Raw genomic sequence first — 25,793 nt, forward strand, 5'->3', positions numbered from 1 at the left:
GTTGGCTTGGTCTTCCAGAATCTGTTCTCTCCAAGAATGCTGCATTCCTCTCCAGGCACCGGCTTTAAGAAGGACATTGATGGGTTGCAATGTGATGAGCAGAGCAAGAGCAGGAGAGAAAAAGTACACCATCAAACTCCAGCTGCTCTCAGTGCCACCACACAGCAGGCTCTCCCCCACCTCGGGCCTTGGATACCACTTCCGGGCCGTACTCCGCTCTCCACGCATCCACCCTCAATCTCCATCCTCATGGCTTCTTCTCATCCTTTAGTGCTCCCCTGACCCCTTGTTGGCCTCCCTCCTTGTAACTCCCTGTCAGAGCACCCTGTTCTTTTCCTTCATATCCCTTTATCACAAGTTGTAATAATACATTTATTTCTTTAGTGTTTAAAGGCTGCCTCCTCGATTGTTTGTAAGCTTTCACAAAGTGTGTAAGTTCACAAAGGACTGCATAGGTTTTGCCCAACACCATGGTCCCTGCACCTTTCCCATCATGGCAGGTGGTTGGGTCTCAATAAGTGTCTGTTGAATGAACAAATGAATGCACGAGTGCATGAGGATGGCTGGATAATTCATGGATGAGTCCCATGTATTGGATGATGATGGGTGTCCAAGCTGGAGAAGAAACAATACAGGGTGTGGCCCATGAGAACTGGGCCCCAAATGGAAAGTGTGATTGGATGTTTTATTTATGCCTCATCCTCAGACCCAAAAGGAGACCAGTTAATGAAAGATTTAGGAGGAAGATTTTTACACTGAGATTTAACACATGAAAGAGCTATTCAAAACTGAAATGAACTGCCGTGGAAGCAATTACTTCTCTGTTTTTGGAGGTGTTCAAGAACCAGCTAGATGATCACCGGCCAGGAGTGGGGAGGAGATTCTGGCATTAAAAGGGGGGTTGGTTCAGATGGTACCTGAGGATGCTTCTAGCTCTCTGATGCTGTGATTCCAGGTGCTTTTCTTCTGTTGAGCTGAAGGTGATATTCATGTCTTTTGCTCTTTTAATTTCATGCTATTGGCTGATATGTTCTCTACTCTGCTTTATTTTCTTGGGAATATAGATGAGGTCTTGTCGGAAAACTTTCTGGACTATAAGAACCGTGGAGTCAATGGTTCTCATCGGGGCCAGATCATCTGGAAGATTGATGCCAGCTCTTACTTTGTGGAGCGTGAGTACTTTTCCCATTCCTGTTGCTCAGGATGAAGCAGAATTCAACTGCTTTGTTCTTTGTTCTGTTGCCTCCACTTAGAAATGTGCCATATAAAAGAGACATCAATTTAATGAGATGGTCAGAAATAGTGAGTAGAGAGCTCTGGAGCAGATGAGTAACAGCCATCTAAACCAGCCCTTTAAGTGCAAGGAAAAGTTTGGTTCATGTTCATTTATAAGCCTCTGGACGCAGGACTTTTTGGCTCATGTCCCTGAACTTTCACTCCATGGCTCCTCTGGGGGTTCTCCAACTTTGCGATAGTTGTCCCTTCTGTATCTTGCCGTCCAGTTTTGGCTTTGCCAGACCCAGTCCTTCAAGGCTCCCTGATCATGGCCCCAGCACCCTGGGGATATTCCACACTTTGCCCTGATCTTCGGCTCTGGCCACAATTCCTCAGGACGGGGATGATACATTAGTACTGCCAACCTGTTTCTTTGATTCCTGATCTACTGACCTTTCTGGATGTGTAAACTTGTCATCATCTATCTTATTGAGATATTTTCTAAAATTTTCTGCTGTCTTTGAAAAGAAATCATTTTCACAGTTATGGAAGAATTGTTTTCATAGGTTTCCATACTGGTACATTTCCCACTGCATGAGGAAATATCTCCATGGGCCTCATGTTTGCAACTGAAGGAATGCACAGATTACCCTAGGTCCACAACTCCTTCCCCTCCCACTTGGGTACTGAGAGAGCTAAATGCACAAATTCCTTCATGCGTCTTCTGGTTCATAGCAGGTATTCATTCAATATAGCACTTCTGAAAGGAAATGGAATAGTCTGTTGTTCCAACTGACCTGTTCTCAGAGGAAATGATACACGACCAGGAACCTAAAGTTGTCTATTATCATTTGACTTGTGGTTCAAGAAAAACTGTATCCTCTAGCATGTTTTGCTCACATTTTTATTCACTCTCATTTTCATTCATTCACTTAATAAACATTTTCTAAGACTTACTGTATTCCAAAGACCAGAGATTTGAAGATGAAAGGCCTGGTGTCTGCCCTCTAGAAGCTTATAGTGTCTCTGCTCCTAGAAATGACACAAGTGCCCATTTTTTTGCATTGATTGGCACATGCAGAATGAGTAGACAGGAGATTTGATACTATCAGATGTAGAGGGGACATGATTTTGTGGGATGTGGTTGCTGGCCCTTGACTTTGAGTTAGGCATAATGAAATTCCCAACAAGAGATTTCCTTTTCCTTAATACTTATCTCCCTGACTCTAGCTTTTCTCCTCTCTAATCCTGCACACTCATACCAGCCAAAATGCCTTCAACCCAATTCTGCTACCATCTGCCCAAAAATCTCTTGGCTCTGCTTTCTTAATATATCAGCTGAAACCTCTCTGCCTAGCTGCCAAGCCCCAACAAAACTCATCCCTCAACCCTACTTCTCCATCCTTCCCAGCAGGTACTCTTTGCCCTTGTCCTGCCAGGATCTTCCCCTATCCTACAAGTAGTATCATTTATCATAAAGAACATGGGTGGTTTGATTTGAGAATAAAGATGGGCTCTAGCTAGTGGTACCTAATATGACTTCCCAAATGCCAAAAAGAACAAAAAAGGTAAAAATTTGCATTAGCAATGAATATTAGATGTAATAGTTGACTGTATGCCCCAATCTACGTTGGAAGTTTGGTGGGAGAGTCTTCCTTACTACACACCCATTTTCTTCTTTTGGCTTCTAACTAATTGAGAAATAGACACGATTTAGGGTCAGAATACAGTATCAGCTCAAAATGGCGTAGGCATGAGCACAATTTGCAAGTTTGTATCTTTTTAGAGTCAAGGAAATAAGTATTAAGGATAATATGAAATCTCATGACTATTTGTTTCTTGATTCTGTATGAGCCAGCGTGAACAAGGGGAATTTGTGTATAAATTAATCTAACAATAGTGTCATTCCTTTCAAGGTGGTTCCTCAAGATTTCTGTGACATATAGAACATTTCTTGTATATTCATCTCAAATAACTAAATATTTAACATAATTGTCTTCATCAGCAGTATGAAGACACACTTTATTTTATTTTTTTTATGTCCCATTTTATTTATTTATCGATCATCTTTCCATGTAACTAAATATTCTTCTCTACATCATTTTTTTTTTAATTTTTTGTTTATTGCAGTAACATTGGTTTATAACATTGTAAAAATTTCAGGTATACATCACTGTACTTCTATTTCTGCATAGATTACATCATGTTCACCACCAAAATACTAATTACAACCCATCACCACACACATGTACTGAATTATCCCTTTCACCCTCCTCCCTCCCCACTTCCCCTCTGGTAACCACCAATCCAATCTCTGTCCCTATGTGTTTGTTTATTGTTGTTATTATCTACTACTTAATGAAGGAAATCATGCGGTATTTGACCTTCTCCCTCTGACTTATTTCACTTTGCATTATACCCTCAATGTCCATCCATGTTGTCACAAATGGCTGGATTTCATCGTTTCTTATGGCTGAGTAATATTCCATTGTGTATATATACCACAGCTTCTTTATCCATTCGTCCCTTGATGGGCACTTAGGTTGCTTCCAAGTCTTGGCTATTGTGAATAACGCTGCAATGAACACATGGGTGCATGTACCTGTACAAATTGGTGTTTTCAAGTTCTTTGGATAAATACCCAGCAGTGGGATGGCTGGATCATATGGTAGTTCTATCCTTGATTTTTTGAGGAATCTCCATACTGTTTTCCATAGTGGCTGCACCAGTTTGCACTCCCACCAGCAGTGTATGAGAGTTCCCTTCTCTCTACATCCTCTCCAACACATGTTGTTTCCTGTCTTGTTAATTATAGCCATTCTGACGGGCGTCAGGTGATATCTCATTGTAGTTTTGATTTGCATTTCCCTGATAGTTAATGATTTTGAACATCTTTTCATGTGTCTGTTAGCCATCTGTATATCTTCTTTGGAGAAATGTCTGTTCAGATCCTTTGCCCATTTTTTAATTGGGTTGGTACTTGTTTTGTTGCTAAGATGCATGAGTTCTTTATATATTTTGGAGATTAAGCCCTTATCAGAAGTATGGTTTGCAAATATCTTCTCCCAATTGTTAGGTTGTCTTTTCGTTTTGTTGATGGTTTCCTTTGCTGTGCAGAAGCTTTTTAGTTTGATGTAGTCCCATTTGTTTATTTTTTCTATTGTTTCTCTTGCCCGGTCAGACGTGGTGTTTGAGAAGATGTTGCTAAGACCGATGTCGAAGAGCGTACTGCCTATGTTTTCTTCTAGAAGTTTCACAGTTTCAGGTCTTACATTCAAGTCTTTAATCCATTTGGAGTTAATTTTTGTGTATGGTGTAAGGTAAGGGTCTACTTTCATTTTTTTGCATATGGCTATCCAGTTTTCCCAACACCATTTGTTGAAGAGACTTTCTTTTCCCCATTGTATGTTCTTGGCTCCTTTGTCAAAGATTAGCTGTCCATAGATGTGTGGGTTTATTTCTGGGCTTTCAATTCTATTCCATTGATCTGTGTGTCTGTTTTTGTGCCAGTACCATGCTGTTTTGGTTACTACAGCTTTGTAGTATATTTTGAAATCAGGGAGTGTGATACCTCCAGCTTTGTTCTTTTTTCTCAGGATTCCTTTAGCTATTCGGGGTCTTTTGTTGTTCCATATAAATTTTAGGATTCTTTGTTCTATTTCTGTGAAAAATGTTGTTGGAACTTTGATAGGGATTGCATTGAATCTATAGATGGCTTTAGGAAGTATGGACATCTTAACTATGTTAATTCTTCCAATCCAAGAGCACGGAATATCTTTCCATTTCTTTGTGTCTTCTTCAATTTCTTTCAGAAATGTTTTATAGTTTTCGTGTACAGATCTTTCACCTCTTTGGTTAAGTTTATTCCTAGGTATTTTATTCTTTTTGTTGCAATTGTAAATGGGATGGTATTCTTAATTTCTCTTTCTGCTACTTCGTTGTTAGTGTACAGAAATGCAACTGATTTTTGTATGTTGATTTTGTATCCTGCAACTTTACCATATTCGTTTATTACTTCTAAAAGTTTTCTGGTGGATTCTTTAGGGTTTTCTATATATAAAATCATGTCATCTGCAAATAGTGACAGTTTCACTTCTTCCTTTCCAATTTGGATCCCTTTCATTTCTTTCTCTTGCCTGATTGCTCTGGCTAGGACTTCCAGTGCTATGTTAAATAGGAGTGGTGACAGTGGGCATCCTTGTCTGGTTCCTGTCCTTAGAGGGATGGCTTTCAGTTTTTCACCATTGAGGATGATATTAGCTGTGGGTTTCTCATATATGGTCTTTATTATGTTGAGGTACTTTCCTTCTATACCCATTTTATTCAGAGTTTTTATCATAAATGGATGCTGTATCTTGTCAAATGCTTTCTCTGCATCTATTGAGATGATCATGTGATTTTTGTTCTTCATTTTATTAATGTGGTGTATTACATTGATTGATTTGCGAATGTTAAACCATCCCTGCATCCCTGGAATAAATCCCACTTGATCATGGTGTATAATCTTTTTAACGTATTGTTGTATGCGATTTGCTAGTATTTTATTGAGGATTTTTGCATCAATGTTCATCAGTGATATTGGCCTGTAATTTTCTTTTTTTGTGTTGTCCTTGTCTGGTTTTGGTATCAGGGTAATGTCAGCTTCGTAGAATGAGTTAGGGAGCTTCCCCCCCTCCTCAATTTTTTGGAAGAGTTTGAGAAGGATAGGTATTAAGTCTTCTTTGAATGTTTGGTAGAATTCACCAGGGAAGCCGTCTGGTCCTGGACTTTTATTTTTGGGGAGGTTTGTGATTACTGTTTCAATCTCCTTACTGGTGATTGGTCTATTCAAATTCTCTACTTCTTCTTGATCCAGTTTTGGAAGGTTGTATGATTCTAAGAATTTATCCGTTTCTTCCAGATTGTTGAATTGGTTGGCATATAGCTTTTCATAGTATTCTCTTATAATCTTTTGTATTTCTGAGGTGTCTGTTGTAACCTCTCCTCTTTCATTTCTGATTTTACTTATTTGTGCCTTCTCTCTTTTTTTCTTGGTGAGTCTAGCTAAAGGTTTGTCAATTTTGTTGATCTTTTCAAAGAACCAGCTCTTGGTTTTATTAATTTTTTCTATTGTTTTTTTGGTCTCTATTTCATTTATTTCTGCTCTGATTTTTATTATTTCCCTTCTTCTACTGATTTTGGGCTTTGTTTGTTCTTCTTTTTCCAGTTCCTTCAGGTGCATTGTTAGATTGTTTATTTGAGATTTTTCTTGTTTGTTGAGATAGGCCTGTATCGCTATAAACTTCCCTCTTAGAACCGCTTTTGCTGTATCCCATGAATTCTGGCATGTCGTATTTTCATTTGTCTCCAGGTATTTTTTGATTTCTTCTTTGATTTCTTCGTTAACCCAGTCGTTGTTCAGTAGCATTTTGTTTAATCTCCACGTATTTGTGGCTTTTCTGATTTTCTTCCTATAGTTGATTTCTAGTTTCATACCGTTGTGGTCAGAAAAGATGCTTGGTATTATTTCAATCTTCTTAAATTTATGGAGACTTGTTTTGTGGCCTAATATGTGATCAATCCTGGAGAATGTTCCATGTGCCTTTGAAAAGAACGTGTATTCTTCGGTTTTTGGATGGAATGCTCTGTATATATCTACTAGGTCCATCTGTTCTAGTGTGTCATTTAAGGCCAATGTTTCCTTATTGATCTTCTGTTTGGATGATCTATCCGTTGGTGTAAGTGGAGTGTTAAAGTCTCCTACTATTATTGTGTTACTGTCTATTTCTGTTTTTATGTCTGTTAATAATTGCTTTATATATTTAGGTGCACCTACATTGGGTGCATAGATATTTACAAGTGTTATATCCTCTTGTTGGATTGTTCCCTTGATCATTATGTAATGCCCTTCTTTGTCTCTTTTTACAGTTTTTGTTTTAAAGTCTATTTTGTCTGATATGAGTACTGCTACCCCAGCTTTCTTTTCATTGCCATTTGCGTGGAGTATCTTTTTCCATCCCTTCACTTTCAGTTTGTGAGTGTCTTTAGGTCTGAAGTGTGTCTCTTGTATGCAGCATATATATGGGTCTTGTTTTTTTATCCAATCAGCCACCCTATGCCTTTTAATTGGAGCCTTTAGTCCATTGACGTTTAAAGTAGCTATTGATAAGTATGTACTTACTGACATTTTTTAACTTTTTTTTTTTCCTCAGTGTTTTGGTAGTCCTTCTCTGTTCCTTTCTTCTTCTATACAGAATTGATGGTCACTTTAGTTTGACCTCTGTCTGAAAGCTGTACTCTTTAACTCCCCTCCTCCCTCATGTTTTTGATATCATATCTAACCTCTTTGTTGTGCATTTGTATCCATTACGTTCTAATCATGGAAATAGATAATTTTTCTTATTTGTGGTTTTCTCTTTTCCCCTTAAATCAGTCCCTTTAACATTTCTTATAGCACTGGTTTCTTGGTGACAAACTCCTTTAATTTTTGCTTATCTGGGAAAATTTTGATCTCTCCTTCCATTTTGAATGATAACCTTGCTGGGTAGAGTATTCTTGGCTGTAAGTTTTTTCCTTTTAGCACTTTAAATATATCGTGTCATTCTCTTCTAGCCTGTAAGGTTTCTGCAGAGAAGTCAGCTGATAGCCTTATGGGGTTTCCTTTGTACGTAACTTGACATTCTCTTGCGGCTTTTAGGATTCTCTCTTTATCTTTAATTCTGGACATTTTGATTATGATGTGTCTTGGTCTGGGCCTCTTTGGGTTTATCTTGTTTGGGGCTCTCTGTGCTTCCTGTACCTGGATGTCTGTTTCCTTCCTTAGGTTAGGGAAGTTTTCATCTATTATTTCTTGAAATAGCTTCTCTGACCCCTTGTCTCGCTCTTCTCCTTCCGGGACACCTATAACACGGATGTTAGTGCGCTTGATGTTGTCCCAGAGGTCCCTTAGACTGTCCTCAGTCTTTTTAATTCTTTTCTCTTTTACCTATTCACCTCGGGTAATTTCTTCTAGTCTTTCGTCCAGCTCACAGATCCATTCTTCTGTATCCTCTACTCTGCTTTTGAGTCCCTCTAATGAATTTTTCATTTCCAGTATTGTATTCTTCATTTCTGATTGGTTCTTTTTTATATCTTCCATTTCTTTGTTGACATTCTCATTGAGTTCATCTATTCTTCTCCCCAGATCAGTGAGCATCCTTAACACTCTTAGTTTGAACTCTCTGTCGGGTAGGTTGCTCATTTCTGTTTCACTTGGTTCCTTTTCTGGGGTTTTGTCCTGTTCCCTTACTTGGAATGTATTCTTTTGCCTCTTCATTTTGCCTCTTTCCCTGTGCTTGTGTCTACGTATTAGGTAGGTCAGCTACATCTCCTGCTCTTGGATAGGTGACCTTATGTAAGTGATGGCTTAGGAGGCTTCCAGTGTGCTTCCCTCAGTTCTCAATGTTCCAGGGGTGGCCCCTATGTGGGCTACGTGTATCCTTCTGCTGTGGCCTGTTTGCTCTCCCTGTAAGCGCCCAGGGAGGCTGAGTTATGCTCCTGGCCAGCTGTTGTATTGCTCAGCTGCTTGTAGTTGTTGTGGGCCCTTCAGTCTCTTTATCAGGTGTGGGGATCCCCAGCACAGTTGGCTGCAAGTTCTAATACCACATTTGTGTTGTAGTGTTTCTTTTAAGTGAGTAGGCCCCCACCGTGGCAGGTTGTTAGGCTCAGGGCCTTACAATTGCTGTAAGCCTCTAGCCTATTAGGTCTCTTGTCAGCTCTCTGAGGATTGCAGCTGGGTGGGGCTGGCCTCAGGCACAGGAGCACCCAATTGTTTCAGGTTTTGGAAGGTGGAGCAAACCTCCTATGTGGGTCTTTGAGAAGCACAAGTCTTCTGCGGCTGAGAAGCCCTGCCGCCCACAGGTCCACACACACAGTCAACACAGTCCTGCCCCGTGTGAGTGCCCCGACCTCCCCAAGCGGACGGACCCAGACTCTCCACAGCGGGAGCACCACACACTCTGCCACCACCCCACACTCTCCACCTGCTCCTTGTGCACACCCTGCCCCGCTCAAGTCAGCTCAGTTGCCAGGCTGCAGAGAATCCAGTCACCAATCTATGCAGGCCCACAAGTTGCCTGAGGGCTTGTTGTTGGGTGAGGCCAGTCTCTAGGGTGGGCTGCCTGCCCTGGCTGAGCTGGATTCAATCGGTGCTCTAGCGAGTGGGGCAGACCCTGGGCTAACAGGCCTCAGGGAGAACTCCAATGGCGTCTGTGTCAGCACGCCCACACCAGGCCACAACAATGGCCGCCGCCAATGTCCCAGTCCCTGGAGAGGTCTCACCCCTCACCGAGATGCACTCAGGGCCTATTAGGTGAGTCTTTTGTCACCAAAGCACTGTACACCTTTCTTTCTGGTGATTTTAGGGTGCTTCCTGAAACGGGTGAGTTTGCGTGCGGGCCCTTTAAGAGCCAGTTTTAGTTTCTTTGTGAACCGGGTTTTCTGGGGGTGCTCCCCAGAGTTTTAGTAGCAGGCACAGTCAGATATTATGCCACTGGTCTCGATTGTGCTGGGTCCACAATATGCCCGCTGCGGGGGCGCTCCCCGGCTCAGGGCCCCGCGCCTCCAGGGAGGCTGCATACCTGTGCGCTGCTCCTGGCGGCCGTGACGCTGGCGGCTTGTGAAGGCGGCGTTTTTCCTCTCCAGAAGGGAGTCTCTGCCTCTTCCACCTCAGTTAGGATTGTCCGTTGTTGCAGGAGTTCCTCTCATCCAGTTTTCAGTTCTGTCTCACGGGTAATTTTTCCACGAGTAGTTGTAAATTGGCTGTGTCCACGGGAGGAGGTGAGTTCCGAGTCTGCTTACGCCGCCATCTTGCACGCCATCCTGAAGACACACTTTAAATATCATTAGAAAGATATTATAAAGTCACCTCTGTAAAACATATAAAATATTGTCATAATTGAGTGAAAGTGTATTCAAACTTGGTTAAGTAGCAATGTCCTATCATAAACAAATGGCTTGCCAAGTCATATTCAAAATAACTAAAAGTTGAGCACGTTAGAAATATGACATTTTTGAAATGTTTTGGTGCAAACTTGAGGACATCTCACTCTGCAATATACCTGTTGGATTAGCAATATCTCAGTGCTTTGGGAAAATGGATGAAAGTGAAATTGAAAAGGTGGATATTTACATGTTGCAAGTATATCAAAGGAGTGATCAATATACCAAGAATGTATTATTTTGTACAAATGTAATATAATTTGTCAAAAAGTAAAAATTTATCTAGATAAAGCTTAATTGAGTTTGCAAATGATTAGAATATTAACTCAGGGCACACATAAATCAAATTAATTAAAATGCTGTAATGAATTATAGTTTTAGGAGTCTGAATGCATTAAAACTATACATAATATGCTATATGAATTTATATTTTTTAATGTGAAATAATTTGCATTTTCAAAAGTGTATGATTGAAAAAGTGCCAGATTAACAAATAAGAAGAGATTGGAAGTACAAAATGTCCTAATATGGCTGTCCTTCATAAACACAGCAAAGCATCAAAGGTCCTCTTGCTGTAATAAAAATGCAGAATCCAGGCCATTATCCAGAAGGTTACAGAAGTTTTTGTTATGAATCAAAAATAAGACTCTTCCCCAGTCTCTCAGTAATAATAAACACATTAATCTAATTGGCAAATTATACCTTCTTAAAATTAAAAATAATTTTGTCAACTTTGAACATTGGCCAGATTTTAAATGTTGAAGTACAACAGAAGGTCATTCTTTCTACCTGGGGGTTAAATTAAAATAATAAAGTAAATGAGTTTTTTATTCTATTTTCATTTTCTGTTTTCTCTTTGTTTTTTCCTTTTATTATTTCCTTTTATGAGAGTGAAAGTATATTGCTGATCGCTTGGAGTCTATACTGTTCTAATAGCACATTTCTTTTTGGGGTTATGATTCAATTTAGAATTAGGTAATTGCTATTGATTTATATGATTTTTTTTAAAGTTCTGGCTAAATCAGAATTTGAAAGTACCACCAAGTTAGGAACATTCAAAACAAATATTTTCTGCACTCCCCAAGGAGTTATACGCATGATAAAATACCAAAGGAAATGAAGCCTGAATCATTTCCTATTCTCTGGCATAATTATTCCCTAGTGGGCACCAGGCTATTTGACTGTAGTAATAATTGCTGTAATATGAAAACTGTAAAGATGCAAATTTTAACACTGACCAAAGAAAGAACTAGTGAAATTCTAGCTTTACCCATCCTGATAAAATCTCACAATGTTGTATCATTACAGTAACTCAGTTATTATTTTTTATGTGCAGTCAGGCTCTGTGGGCCAGTCTGACACCCTCAAGAGTGACCACAGGCCTTGTTGATTGTGCGCTCCCATCAGAAGTCCTTCAAATCGGGGCTCGCATTGCCCAGAAACAATGACGAGAGGCGGCGATGCTGCAGGGAAAGCATCTTTGTCTTGATCTCTGGCCCAAATCTGCTGCATGTAGCTGCTCGTCGTAGCTCTCCATTAGCAGCAGGAAGAATAGAGTAGTGGGCCTGAGGTGCCCACTGATTTCTGGCCAAAAGAGTTTCTCCCAAAGGGGCCGCCTTTCTCCACCCACTCTTGTGTCATGTCACTTTGTTATCACAGTCATGATTGCTGCCTTCTCACAACTGTCCAGGCGTAAACCAGAAGTCTGCAGTCATTTTTGACCGCTCTGCCTTGCCTTGGTGTCCTGCGCCCTGCTGGGTAGCACCCATCACCAGGTCCTGCCTCACCTCCAGGTTGGTCCCTCATGTCCACCTCTTCGCAGTCAGTCTCTGCCCTCACATCCGGGTTCACACGCTGATTACTGCCTGCTCTGATTTCATCACTCCCTGCGTTTGTCAGAAGAATGTCCTTGAAATTCTTTTTCAGTTCATCATTTCCAGATCCTTTTCTATGATGTCCTCTTGAATTTAAAAAACACACAGTGGCCCCTGATTATACATAACAGCAAATCTAAGCCCCTAGTCCTGCTGTAAGTTTTTAACAACACCCATTGAGCACGGCGAGGTGGAATTTTCACAGGTGGGATGGTGGGGGTCAGGATTTGCCTCCTCACTCCACGCTTCAGCAGGTGGCTTCCAAGTGAGAGGCAGGTGGGCTCAACGTCCACCCTGGTGTGGCCCCTTGGACTCTGAGATTCTGCTTCTTAATCAATAAAATGAAGTTTACATATGTCCTCCTCAAGGCAACCCCATGAAAATAAACTGACTCACCCCCGTCAGCGCCAGCCACGTGTCTGGTATAGCCAGGCCTGCTGTGCAAGTAGAAGGCTTTGAATTAGGGATTGAGGTGCTGCTCTGAGAGGGGTCAGAGCGGGAATGTACATTCTGCTTTGCATTTTTCCTCTGGAAATGGACATGTTGCTGTCTTGGTGACAGCTGTGAATTGAATGGCTTTACTCGGAGATTTTTTTACAGGGAAATGTTTTGCAGCCAAAGTTGGAGACCAAAGGGCACTGAAGGAAAAGCAGGCCTCCAGGGGAACTAGCTGACTTCCCCTCGTTAGCATTTCTGGCACAGGCTTTCTCCTCTCCGGCAAGGCAGCCAGAGCCAGGACGAGCTCTGCCGGAGCCAGAAGGCTCCCCAGATCCGTGATGAGACGCAGGGATCTCGTCAGGTCAACAATCCAGATGGTTCAGGTGACACATGGGTATAGCCTTTTATTTGAATCTGGGCATATTGTCACCAGGACTGCTTTGTTTTTAGAACCAGTATGGCTAAGAACTGCACTGTGGGCTGCCATTTTCAATCACTGTTTTGTTATTTCCAAGGAGCTGACTCCATTTGTCCTACAATAAACGTCTGACTCATAAGCTCTAAGCCCTCATGAAGTCTAACGTCTGCCTGAGGGGACTAGACATAATCCTGTAAAACATAACCCGGTGACAGTCATATCACTTCACAGGTTTTCCATTAGGAACAAGTACTGCTCCATATAAAGACTTGCAGGATAATGGGCATTTAAATTATTATTCCATCTTATTTTTATTATATAATACCATGGAAACCACATCTACCTCCCTTGCTCATCCAGTTTAATACTATTCTAAAAAGAAATCATGCTAAAAATTGCACTCTACAACACTCATAAAGGCATTTCAATCTGCTTACTCATATTTCGTAAATTTTGGGAACAGTATGCACAGTTTACAGCAATACTCTTAAAATTATCTTTCCTCTTTCATCTGTGTCTTTTTGCCAGCCGATTCCCTTGGTGTCCCTCCCACCTAAACTTCTCCATCAACCTACCTCATCATCAACCTCACCCATGCTGGTCTTCTTCCCTTCCATATTTCCTCCACGTGTTGCTTTAAAAGACTAAAAGAAGTAATCGTACTAGAGAGAAGTCTCCAGGGGTGGTAGAGGAAGGAACCCACATCACCAATTACACAATCACTCACTCTTCAGCAGACCGGAGTGAAATGGTTGAAAATATTCGTACAGTAATAATTTGTCCCCTTGATGTTATTGTATATCATGTATTATACATCTTGTATGCTAATGGGACGTAGAAGGAATATAAAAGTGATTAAACTGGGTGGATCTGGGTAGAGATGGCTTCTTGCAGGAGCCCTTAATGAAAGAACAGGATGGAGGGGCATGCCACGGGTACAGACAGGCATAAGGCATTTCATAACTGTGTGGAAGGAAAGAGAGAGCTGTGATTGGCTGGAACTCAGGACAAAGCTGAGAATTATGTGGAAGATCAAGGTGCTCAGATTTTATGTAGTATAAGAAACCATTTATTACTTTTTTTTTTTAGTTTTAGGATCAGGTGATAAAAATGGGTCTGAGGACCTATTCATGCAAGGCAACTTATCTGCCTTCAGTAATCTCAGCTGTGACTTGTGGCATGAGACAAAAGGGCAGGAAGAGGACTGAGAGGGGCTGTGATTACAAGCTGGTCACAATCTGGGCTGCCAGAGGCCAACCTAAGGGTGCAGCGGTTCTGACTGAACAACGCCAGTGAGACAATGCGGGTGTGGCAATGGGTGGGTAGGGGTCCAGGTGGGAAGACAAGATGTAGGAGTGAGGAGATATACACAGCAGACTTGTCCTCAGTCCACCCAACATGAGAAACCAAACTGTTGTGTACAATCACTTCTTTCCATGTCAAATATTCCATGACATCTGGGGGCATCAGAGTTGATCTTCAGTCCACAGGGGTGTCAGTCTCTCAGATTCAGTAACAGACCCTACAAAGAGTGACTGAGCATTATTACAGAAAATAGCTAGAAAGATACAACTAAATCATTCAATTCAGCAATATAGAAAGATAGTACTGGCTTCTAGTTGGATACATGTCAGATTCTTCCAATGAGATGAAAGCTCTTAATCAACACAAATGAATGGTCAAGGCCATGTTAACCCAAACTGAGACTTTTCTGGATTAACCTTGAGTTACCATGTCAATAAGAGAACATACAGATTCACCTGCCTCCCTTAACCCTACAGTGCTAGAGGCCTGCTAGGGACTGTGCTGGTCTCCAGGGACTCAGATCTAGAGGTGAAAGCTTAGTCCCTGCTCCCTGAGGCTCTCGTATTGCAGTGGGGGAGAGAAGCACATACCTCTTACTATGTCCTATGTCATTGATGAGGAGCGCCTAACCCAGCTCTGGGGCATAGAGTTGATCACCATCCATGGATAAGAGGAGCTAGTAGGCAGACTTGACCACTGGGAAGGAAGGACTGATGTTGGGGGCTGAGTGGTAGAGGGGTCATTCTAGGCAAGGGACAGCACCTACAAAGGCATGAAGGCACAGGGGTAGGGGGAGAAGGCTGGGGTACGTGCAAAGAGTTGAGGATGGAATCCTGAGGAGGAGGAGGAGGAAGAGATATCATTGAGTGTGGTGGATTAAGGATGGCCACAAATTCTATGAAATTCTTCATCAAGAGGTGTGGTCCATGTCCCCTCCCCTTGGGCCTGGGTGGGCTCTCTGACCCCGTGCTTGTTTCCATGCTGAAGTGATGCTGTGCTGGCTTCTAGGCCCTGGCCTTAAGAGACTGGTAGCTTCCACTTCCTACGTTTAGAATGCCCACTCTTGGAGCGCTGAGACTGCTGTACTGTAAGAAGCCAAGGTGGCCACGTGAGAGGTTGCATAGAGAGAGGTTGCATAGAGAGAGTGTGTGGCCAGCCCATCTGCTCCAGCCACCCCTGCCTTTGGGACACCAGAGGTCCAGCCCAGCTGCTATCCATTGCAACAGCATGTGAGACCCCAAGGGAGAGCCACCCAGCTGAGCCCAGTCACCTCATGGAGTTTTGAGAGATAGTAACACAGTAATAGTTCAAGCCATTAAGTATTTGGTTCTACTGTTACGCAGCAGTAGTAACCATAACATCAGGGAAGCCAAAAGAGCAGGGCCATGGAAGTCAAGGGAGGATGCTGGCGCATCGTCAGCATGAGCTGGTGAGTGCCAACAGAGGAGTCATGGAAGACGTGGTCTAGAATGCATCTGCAGAGGATTGTCACATAGGGGGTGTGGTGAAGTTTGTCCGAAAAAAGAAATTCAACGTGTTGACGAGAAAGACTACAGGCCGAATAGTAGGGTGGCCAGTTCATCTACCTTGCTCAGATCCATCCTGGTTTGGGCTCTGACAGTCCTAAGCCCAAGAAACCTCTCCGTCCTGGACACACTGGAATGGTGGTAGCCCTCTAGTAAATCTGTATTGATAGAGAGGAGGCAAAGTGTATAAAGCCCTCCTCCAGGGAGGGTGGCTGTGGAGTGACTCTGAACCAGGCTTATCTGTTTGTGCTCATCAGCCCCAGGGAAGAGCCTACAGGGATGTTGGAGATGCAGGACATAGAAGGGACGCTTGATCAATGGAGGCCCTTAAAGAGTCAAAAGGAACAGGATGCAGAGAATAGTTGAGACCAGTCTTTCTTAGAAGCCCACAACCCATGAGCTGGACGACTGGAAGTGTGGGTGGGACAGGATGGGGACCGATAGATGGGAGGAAGAAATGTGTTGTGCTGACAACTCTACAGCGCTCCTTTTCCTAACAAGAAGGGAAATAAGAAGAAACTGAAAGAACTCAGGAGTGATTTTCACCTATACAGACATAGTAGAGTACAATTAGAACTCGACAAAAAATAGATTCTCTCCATCCCTCTCAAAGCCACTCTATACACAAAGTGAATCTCTTTTACTCAAAATCACAGACTCGTGGAGCTAGAAACAACGAGGGCTGCTGAGGCCTTCATATCTCTGCCTTCGGAGGGGGCTTCAACCAGATAAGAAGGGAACACTCTGCCCGTTTTAATCTCCATGAGAGGGGGCCTCAATAGCTTTCTCCTAAAGGCCTGTGGCAGGTGAGGGCAGAGAGAGGCCAAATTTGGCAGGAGACTATGTGGGGCAGACAAGGGAAACTGACCTAGCTACTACGCCGTGTCTGGACCTGCAGCCAGGTGGGTGAGGCTGTGTCTGAAGGGCATGGCAAGCTGATTACCACGATGTCCAATTAGACAGAAACAGCAGATGGGCACGAAGGTGGCTGCGGTCACTCCAGGAGGGTGGGCTGTGCCTCTCCCTGGGGATCTGTGTGTGGGTTACAAAATCTGACCCCTGGGCTGTCATTTGGGGTAAGGCTACTGTCCTGAGCAGAGGAATAATAGTAGTAATTGCAACAGCTAAGCATCTCTATGCCAGGCACCATGCTGAACACCTCACCCCGGTTAATCTTCGTGCAAACTCTTGTTGGCAATTACTTTCCCTTTTTGTTGATAAGGAGTCTGAGGTACAGGAAGATAATGTAACTGGTCCAGTATTCACAGGCAACAAACAAATGGTGGAACCAGGATTCGGCCCTAGGCAGTCTGACCTCAGAGCCTGCTCTTTTAGCCACCATGATGTCCTGATAAGACCAAAGTAGGCCAGAAGGGCTCCCACCACCAAGGTGGAGGTTTAGTGCAGAGATCTGACCCATGGAGGGTAGGGTACCAGGTAGAACTCTGAAGTCAGAGTCAGTGCAGGGGGCTTACCTCCCACACAGATTGGCAGGGAAATTATTTGGGCATCAAAGTGGGAACCCAGACATCACTGGGCTAGCAAATCCTGACCAGAGGAAGGAAAGTCGAGATGGTTAACATACAGCCTTCCTCCCCTCTAGATGATTCTGAGTGGGGAGCTCAGTAGTCCCCACCGTAGAAAGTGGTAGAGAGAGTCAGATTAGAAGACAGAGGCTATGTAAGATTTCAGTCACTTCCTCACAAATAAATCCAGAATCTTCTCCATTTCCACGTATTATTCTGTGTGTATGAATCCCATTTGTGTACACATTTATAAATATTACTTATTCCCTAAAGAAAATTTGAGGAAAAGATCAAAATAAAAATCAGCCATAATTTCAGCACTTGATAACGTTTTAAAAGATTTTTTATTGCTAGTCGCATCTCCCCTTAGAAGGGCTTAATAAATATTTATTCAGTTAATGAGTTAGTTAAGCTAGTGCTCAGAATCCTGTGCAGGAAGCGTGAGACCAGTGCTCAAGGACAACAATTTCGTCTTATCTTTCCCACAGACGGCCCCTGAGCCACCTAGAGGAAGGACAGAGAAATATGGGCGGAGGGAGGGAGCCAGTGGTCTCTGGTCAGACACATGGCAAGAGGGTGCCACAGAGAGAGAATGGAGTCGACTGACCTGTCTAACTTCTTGGAGTGAGGAGGTGGCGGAAAGGTACCACCTTCTAAAGCAGAGGACTCTGCTCTCTAGTAAACATGGCCCAGTCCACACTGGGCATCTGACCAACCAGTTGAGCAACTCTTCCTCTCTCGATTGAGGTCCGGGAAGCAGATGCTAGAAGAGCAGTGGGAAGGGGGATTTTCCCTTCTTCCACTTCATTCCCAATGTACACTTCTCTCTTTTGACCCGCTGAGCCTTTCAGCCAAGTCTATGGTCATGCACAGCTGCAGTGTTCCTGGTGAGGACAGAGACCCACAGCAGTCAGAGAAGCCCTGCCTACACACTTGTGTGCCCTCCGGACTCTTGTCACTGCTCCTGTGCACCCACCTGGGGCCAGTTCAGAGGTTGCCCCCCGGAGTTCCTGACTTCAGCCAAGACAGGTCTCCAGTCAACTCCAAGGCCATATTCTACAGCTACACTGTCCACACCGACTTTGGACAGCCAGGAAAGAGTTCAGAGTCCAGATAATATAAAAAAGCACAAATCCTCACAAATTCTCACTAATCCAAACTTCAGTGTCTCATGTATCCCACTCTCCCAAAATTCCAGAGTTGAAATGGTACCCAGGAATAATGCAAAACCCACCAACACCCACGGAATCTAGAAGACACAAGCAATGCCTCGTCCACTGCAACAGCTGCTAATCTAAGCCCTGTTTCCCTCTTTACAAGCAAAACCAGAGTTTGCAGAACCCAGGCTGTATTTAGATCACGTTGCTGTTGCCAGCTGAGTTGCCTGAGGGAAGAAAGCAGACAAAAAGCAGAAAGAAAAAAGGAGAAAATTTTCTTAGTTTGAGCTTCACTGGAATGAGCACCAATCTCTCCTAGATTGCTCAAGGCCTAGGAGCTTAAAACCCACACCAGAGAACTCGTCTTATAAGGGAAGAATTGTGTCATTATGCCTCCCATATCCTTGGGGAAAATACAGTTAAAAATATCGCACCCTCCAATAGAGAATGATATATGTGAAACTCCTATTTTTATACAAACTCTAGAAGTTTGAACCTATAAATTCAAAGCCTTTTCTTGGGACTTCTATTCCTTATATTTAAAACCTCTTAATCTCTCTCTCTCTCTCTCTCTCTCTCTCTCAATAGCTACCCTTGAAAAAAGAGGCTTATTTTACAGTGTGTTTTCTGTAACAGAGAACATGAATTTCTAGTGAAAGCTAAACCTTTAAGGCCTGCCTGACCCTTTATCAAAGGAAAAGATAAGTATTAAAAGAATAGGAAATATTTTTCAGAGGGGGAAGAGTAGATTATGTCAATCTTTGGGGGAAAAAAACAATGATTGAAGGGAAAAGGCACAAAGAGTATGGGAACATGGGAAAGAAATAATAGTCAAAATAATCTTCGATTAGACCTCATCCTTTCTACTAGCTTAATCACACGCGGGACCCAGATTGGAAAAAAATACGTTTCAGGCAAACTCAATGTAAAAAATGAACATTCAAATATCAGAACCAGTTAAACGGAAGCTCTGGGTGCTTGACACAGACGAAGTGACTGCAGTGACCTTACAACCGCACAAAGCAAATTGTTACAAGAGGTGGCCTCTTGACAGAAGACCCAGCCCCTTCCCCCGGGGCTTGTGCTGGGCGAGCCTTTTGTCTGAGTCTCCAGCCCAGCCCTCTCCCGCTGGGCCTCTGGGGGAGTTTCGGTCTGCGCAGCCCTGCAGCGCCCGCTGTCCCCGGCAGAGTGGAGAGGAACAAGCACGACGTCAGCGCGCTGCGGCACCTGACTGAGGCTGGAAAGCAGGCGGGGAATCCGGAAAGGTGTCCTGAGACCGTTTGCACAAAACGCGGGAGGATGATGCGAAGCTTATAGGAAGCTCCAGGCTGGCAGTGGGCACGAAGCTCAACTGGATGCATACTAGGAAGAATTTCATAAAGCCTGTGATTCCTGCCACCTAGAGGAAGTGTAGAAGTAAGGGAATATTTAAATACTGGGATGTCTGTGCCTGATTAGAACTGTTTTCTAATGAAGTATGCTCCTCTTGCTTGACCGCGTCTTGCACAAGCAAGAGTCGGAATTGGGTGTGCCTGCGGGTCTTCCCTCACCTCTCCTGCCTCCACACACTTTCCTCCAGGACAGTTCTTGGTCATCTGGTATAGACTCATCGCTGAGTCTCCCCGGAAATTTCCGGTTCAGCCAAGCGGCCATGCTAGACAACATGTGGACAGGAGGCCCTGCCAGCTGATCCAAGGCAGGCACCATTAACGGAGCGTTAACAGTTCCTGGATTTTACAGAATGGCATGTGCGCCTCATTCATCACTTTTCTCTAACAGCCATGACGCTAACCTGCCCCATCACGGCGTCTCAGTGTCTGGAGACTCTCTTCCTGGATGGCCTCCCCCATTTGGCCACATAGTCAAGAGCAATGCCTCCAACTCAGAAATGAGTTTTTCCTATGAGACAATTCCAGTAAATTCCAAACCTGCAAATACTGTTTTTTTCTGAAATCCCACACCAATGGAGTGCAATGTTCCCTTTTCAGGAAAGGAACTTGCTTGCTGTAAAGGCAGCTTTTTCAAGGTCAGGGCTCCCTAAGAGGGACCCAGCTTCCAGTTACTATATCCTAGGTGGGAGTCAACTGCAACTGGGAAAAGCAGCAGCCAGTTCAATATGCAGCATGCCAGATGGCCTGGCATTTTTCTATGTGCTTTGAGTTACCATGTCCTACGTGCCAGGGAGACAAAATAGTAGATGGGCCCTCCAGGCCCCTGAACTGCAGGTCTGAGTGTTCCTAGCCTGCAAGATTCTCCTCACAGAAAACTATGGTCATTTTGACCATATGGTCCCTGACTAAGCCCCTGACTATGCGGCTAAGTTAGTCCTTACTGAGCATTAAATTGTGAGGTTAATGATGTCTCCTAGAATCCAAGGGAGAATTGGGCAGGGGGAGAAGAGAGGCACCCTCAGGGGAAAAGGAGAACCAAAGGCAAAGTAGCCTTTTCTACTAGGTTGGCTTCCTGTACTTCTTGCCGAGGAAGCCCACCCTTGAGGATTTCCCCTTGTCGCGTATCCCATGGGGCGGCCTCAGCAGTCCATGCACAAGAACAAGTTGGCTAATATCTAAGAAAAGTACATACTTCCGAGAAAGACCTCTGGAACACCCTCTAGCAGGTCAAGAGCTGACTCAAGATATTTGTGATCAGCCTGGGATCTGGGGAAGGGTCTCCATCTGGCTCTCTCCCTTCATGCCAGGAGCCATACTCTGCCTTCTGGAGCTCTTCATTATGACAGTCTGTCAGTCTATGGCCATCTGGTTTGTGTCCTGTCTCAATTCCAGGCCACTCAGTTCTCCAGCATCTGACCAGCCAAGACCCTTCACTCCACTTGGACCGAAATGCAGAGACCTACCCCAGTAATCCAGGATTAGGGATAGAAATATGTGGCACAGAAGGTACTAGACTTTGTGGTGTCACTGCCACTTCTGCAGTTGGCCTTGGAGCATCTGCTGGGATCCCTACCTCCTCCAACCTGAATGCCCAGGGAGCCTTAGAGTCGGCTCAGCCAGCTCCATCCAGGGGGGAGGACTGCAGAGTGTCAGCAGCTGTGTGAGGCTCTTTCTTCATTTCAGATACTTGTTACTTATGCCTTCTGTGTCTCTCACCAGGGATTTTTTATTTTATTAGTCTTTTCAAAGAACCAACCTTTGGTTTTCTTAATCCTCTATGTATATTTGTTTTCTGTTTAATTACTTTCTGCTCTTATTTTTATTTTTTATTATTTCCTTCTTTCTACTTTTCTTGGGTTTATTTTGTTGTTCTTTTTCTAATTTCTTGAGACGGCTGCTTAGCTCATTGGTGTTTAGCTATCTTCTATGTATGCATTTAAGGCTGTATACTTTCCACTAAGCAGTTTTTGTTTTGCTCTGTTTTGGTAAAATTCAGACTGAAACACAACACACACAAAAGAGCCCACGAATTTAAATGCAGAGCTTATGAATTTTCAGAAGTAAACACATCTATGTACGCAGCACCCCAATCAAGAAGGAGAGCTTGCCTCACATTTTAACCTGTTCTGCTTCTCTTCGTTCCTCCCCGCACATCTGTTTCTGTCTGGGATCATTTTCCTTCTGAAAGGAAAGACCTCCCTTTCAGTGTTTCTTTTAGTGCAGGCCTACTGCTGATAAATCCTCTCAGTTTTGATTTGTCTGAAAACATCGCTACTTCCCTTTTACTTTTGAAGAACGATTTCATGAGGTATATAGAATTCTGGGTTAGCCATTATTTTCTTCAGCACTTAGGAATGTCGTTTCCCTGTCTCCTGAAAAGTCAGGTGTTGGTCTTTTTTTGTCATTGCTTTGAAGATAATGTGGTGTTTTTTTTTTTTTTTCTGTCTGATGCTTTGAAGACTATTCCTTTTGTCTTTGGATTTCTGCTGTTTAACTGTGATGTACTTAGGCGTGATTTTTGTTTTTATCCTGAAGCTCAATGATAAGCTTTTATCTCCCCCAAAGTCACCTTTGCCCCATTCTTTGGAACTCCACTCATTCCATTGTGTCCCATGTGTCCCTAATTCTTGCCTCTGTGTTTGTCATCCTTTTTTCTCTCTCTTCCTTCAGTCTGGATATTTTCTATCAATCCATCTTCCAGTTCACTAATCCTTTTCTGCTATATCTGATCTGCTGCTAACCCCATGTATTGAGTCTTAATTTCAGCTCTTCTGTTTTTCAATAATAAAATCTGCATTTGATTCTTTTCTATTGGTTCTAATTTTCTGGCAAAGTCTACTCTTTATTTTCTGCATAAGAAATCATAGTTTCTTGGAAGTCGTTGTCTAATGACATCAGTATCATGATCCTATTTCCATTTTCTTTCCTGCTTTTGGTCATTTGCTTCTGTCTTTTACCGTACTTGGTAATTTCTATTGATCGCCATAAATTGGGTGTGAAATACTATAGATACTTTAGCAAAGGCTTCTTCCCCCTGAGAGGGTTTGCCCTCTCCTCAGCTAGGCCGTGGAGGTGCTGATGGCCTTGGCCCAATGAAAGGTGAGCTTAATGGAGTGCAGTCCAGTCTTGGTGGGAGTCAGTCTCCCTCCAGCTCGCCTTGTTCCTATGGACCCCTCTCTAGGGCTTTCCAAGGGAGCCAAGAGTTTTCACCAGGGGCCCTCCCCTGCCCCTCTCCCTGCCAGGTCTCCTCAGTTTTAAGACAGAAGATTTGGCCTATGCTTTTCAGATGTTTTCATGATTTAGAGTTTTAGTCTTTTGCCTTAAAAGCTCAGGATTAAGCAAATGTCTGAGGGGAAACCAGCCAGATACTTGGGGTCTCCCGTCCTGTCCCTTAGGCCCCACAAGGCCACCAGCAGATCTGCTGGTTTCTCTGCCACCAGGGAAAAGGTGCTGTAGGTCGTCAGCTCATCTCACCAGTCTTCTGCCCTGTCTAGAATTTGCAGTCCTTGTTGCTTCCAACCTTCTGCAGTGCCTTAAACATTTTGTTTTAAGACCAGCTTATCTAGTTAGCAGCAGAAGCGTTAATCTGCTACAATTACTCTACCCTGCAGGAAGAGAAAGTCTGTAATTGCCTTTTTGCAAATACTCCACATGCGATGATCCCAGAGATAGGAAACACTATCTAGGGGGTGATAATAACCAGCATAGAAATAGGAAACAAAATACAGCTATTGGATTGTTTTTGAGTTTGGAATTGGCCCTCTGGCGCCTGAAATAAGTGTTTCCCATAAATTAAAGTTCTAGTGTCATTTCACATAATGCTGCATTTTGATCAGTCTCCCACTTTTGCTGTGGTACCATATCTGAAAGCATTGATGGGGATTTATGCTGCTGTGCTAAATAGGAGATTAGTCAAATAATACACAGTTCTTCATATAAAGAAAAGATATGTCAGTTATCACAATCCCTTCAAAAAGTTGCAATTAACCATTTTTCACTCAAATAATCATAATTTAGCTATTAGAGAAACATAACTTTTCACATGGCAATTTTTATAACTTAGGCAAATATGAAATGCTTGAGGATGCAAACATCTTCTCTGTTTATTCAAAATTTATGACTTGATTTCTTTTCCATTATTTTCAAATTACCAAGTTAATGTAATCAGTCCATAGTACAGCATTCTAAATCATGGCTGGAAGTGCAAATCCAAGTAAAATGATATCTTCACCAAATTACAAAATTTTGACAAATCAATATGATAGTCTATAATGCAATAAGATTATTTTTTCTGTTAGAGTCATATATTACTTTAATAAGAATTTTACTACAAAAAATATCATTTGAGTACAAAATAAAAATACCATGTTTTCATAGCTGTTTATAGTAGAGCAAGGTTTTTTTGGTACAACTTAATATGGCTTTTAAACTTACATAATTTCTTCGTTTGCATGAGTTCTTGGATACAAAACTGAAACTAAATACAACAGGACAAATATGTGTAAAAGGTGACTGCCTCATTATGGTGTTGGTCCAAGACCAGGGCCCCCGTACATGAGAAGCTTTAAAACTACCTTAATGAGATCCAATAGGCAATGTCAGTTTTAAATTAAAATAACTTTTCCAAGGTTAAGTCTTTACAGGTATAGTAGAATCTACAATGTTAGATGCCTTGTCAATAAACACTAATTCCATTTATTCCCCATTTATTAGCAAGCTCTTCACCCTTCCTTTTGTTTTTGTTTTTTTTTGAGGCTAATATAAAAATGCTTATTTTATTTTATTTTTTATTTTTATTTTTTTATTTATCACCCTTCCTTTTGTTTTGATCAAAAGTCACAGCCTTTCTCTAAGCTGCTTATTTCTTAAAACCCATTTAATTCATATTTTTAAATAAAAAACCAAATACAAATGAACATATTACCATGTAGGATAGACTGGGGGGACCTAAGGCTTTATACCATTAATGTGGATTATTTCCTTGAAAGTACTGCTCTTGTTATTTCCTCCTACTGAAGCTAAATATTCCTCATACTCAAAATTTAATTTATATCTGATTTTTCTATTGCTTTTTGAGCATTTGAAGATACTGTACTTTCCATTACTCCTTCTAGATACCTATTGAGACTTACTCTTTCACAGTGATTATAGCTTCTTGGCTTAAAATTGCTTTTCCTGGATTTTGAGGATGTGGTTTCCGTTTGTCTCACGTCTTTTTTTTTTAATGAAATATTAGCAGATTTAAGTTCACTATTCTTGCTAAAGAATGTTACTGCATAGATAATTTGATTCTTGTTGCACAAATAAGTGATTTCACAATGGAAGTCATTGTGCTCCTGTGCTGATCTATATGGTCTGTCTAATTCATCAGCTCTGATCACACTTTGGTTCATTAAGATTTGGGAATTTCTGCATTGCAGACATTGTAATATGATAGCTAAAGACTTGCTATGAACTTCAGATATTCATGGGCTGGGAACTTGTGCAATGTCTGGACAGCAACAGGAGTAATAATCTTATTCTCAAGGAATGTTTTTATATTGCAGAATTGACGTGGTTGCAGAATGCCATGTTGACAGCTATTTTCTTTCAGCTCTTTGTCTCCATCGTTTCTGTTTATGTTGAGAAGACGTCTGTCGGTCTAATTGTTGCTCCTGTGGAAGTAATCTAGCTCTTTTCTTCATTGGCTGATGAAGTGATTTTTCTCTTCTGTTTTGAAGTTTTACAGTGATGTCTGGCTGCTCTGTTCCTTTTGAATTCATAGGGTTTTATGAATCCATAGCTTGATGTCTTTCAGAACTTTTGGAGAATTTTTAGCCTTAGCGCCGCTCTCTCTCTCCTTTCCTTTTGGATTCCAATTTACACATATTTTAGACCACCGCCTAGTATCCCATATGTTTCTCACTTTTCTTCTATATTTTGCATCCTTTTCTCGGCATGCTTCATTCTGGATTCTTTTTTCTGACCCGTGTTCCAGTTCCCTAA

The 25,793-nt window shown here is 42.4% G+C and overlaps 1 protein-coding gene across 1 annotated transcript in view; it reads left to right on the forward strand.

Annotated features, from left to right (window-relative positions):
- The window catches only part of HECW1 (HECT, C2 and WW domain containing E3 ubiquitin protein ligase 1), a 404,461-nt gene that overhangs the window by 187,824 nt on the left and 190,844 nt on the right, over positions 1-25,793 (forward strand). The window contains exon 3 of the mRNA XM_014793615.2: positions 1,065-1,172. Within this exon, the coding sequence (XP_014649101.2) occupies positions 1,065-1,172 (108 nt within the window). The remainder of the gene's footprint in view (positions 1-1,064; positions 1,173-25,793) is intronic.

This window comes from Ceratotherium simum, chromosome 1, assembly GCF_057802395.1.
Source record: "Ceratotherium simum simum isolate JZ-2026a chromosome 1, ASM5780239v1, whole genome shotgun sequence".
NCBI lineage: Eukaryota > Metazoa > Chordata > Mammalia > Perissodactyla > Rhinocerotidae > Ceratotherium > Ceratotherium simum.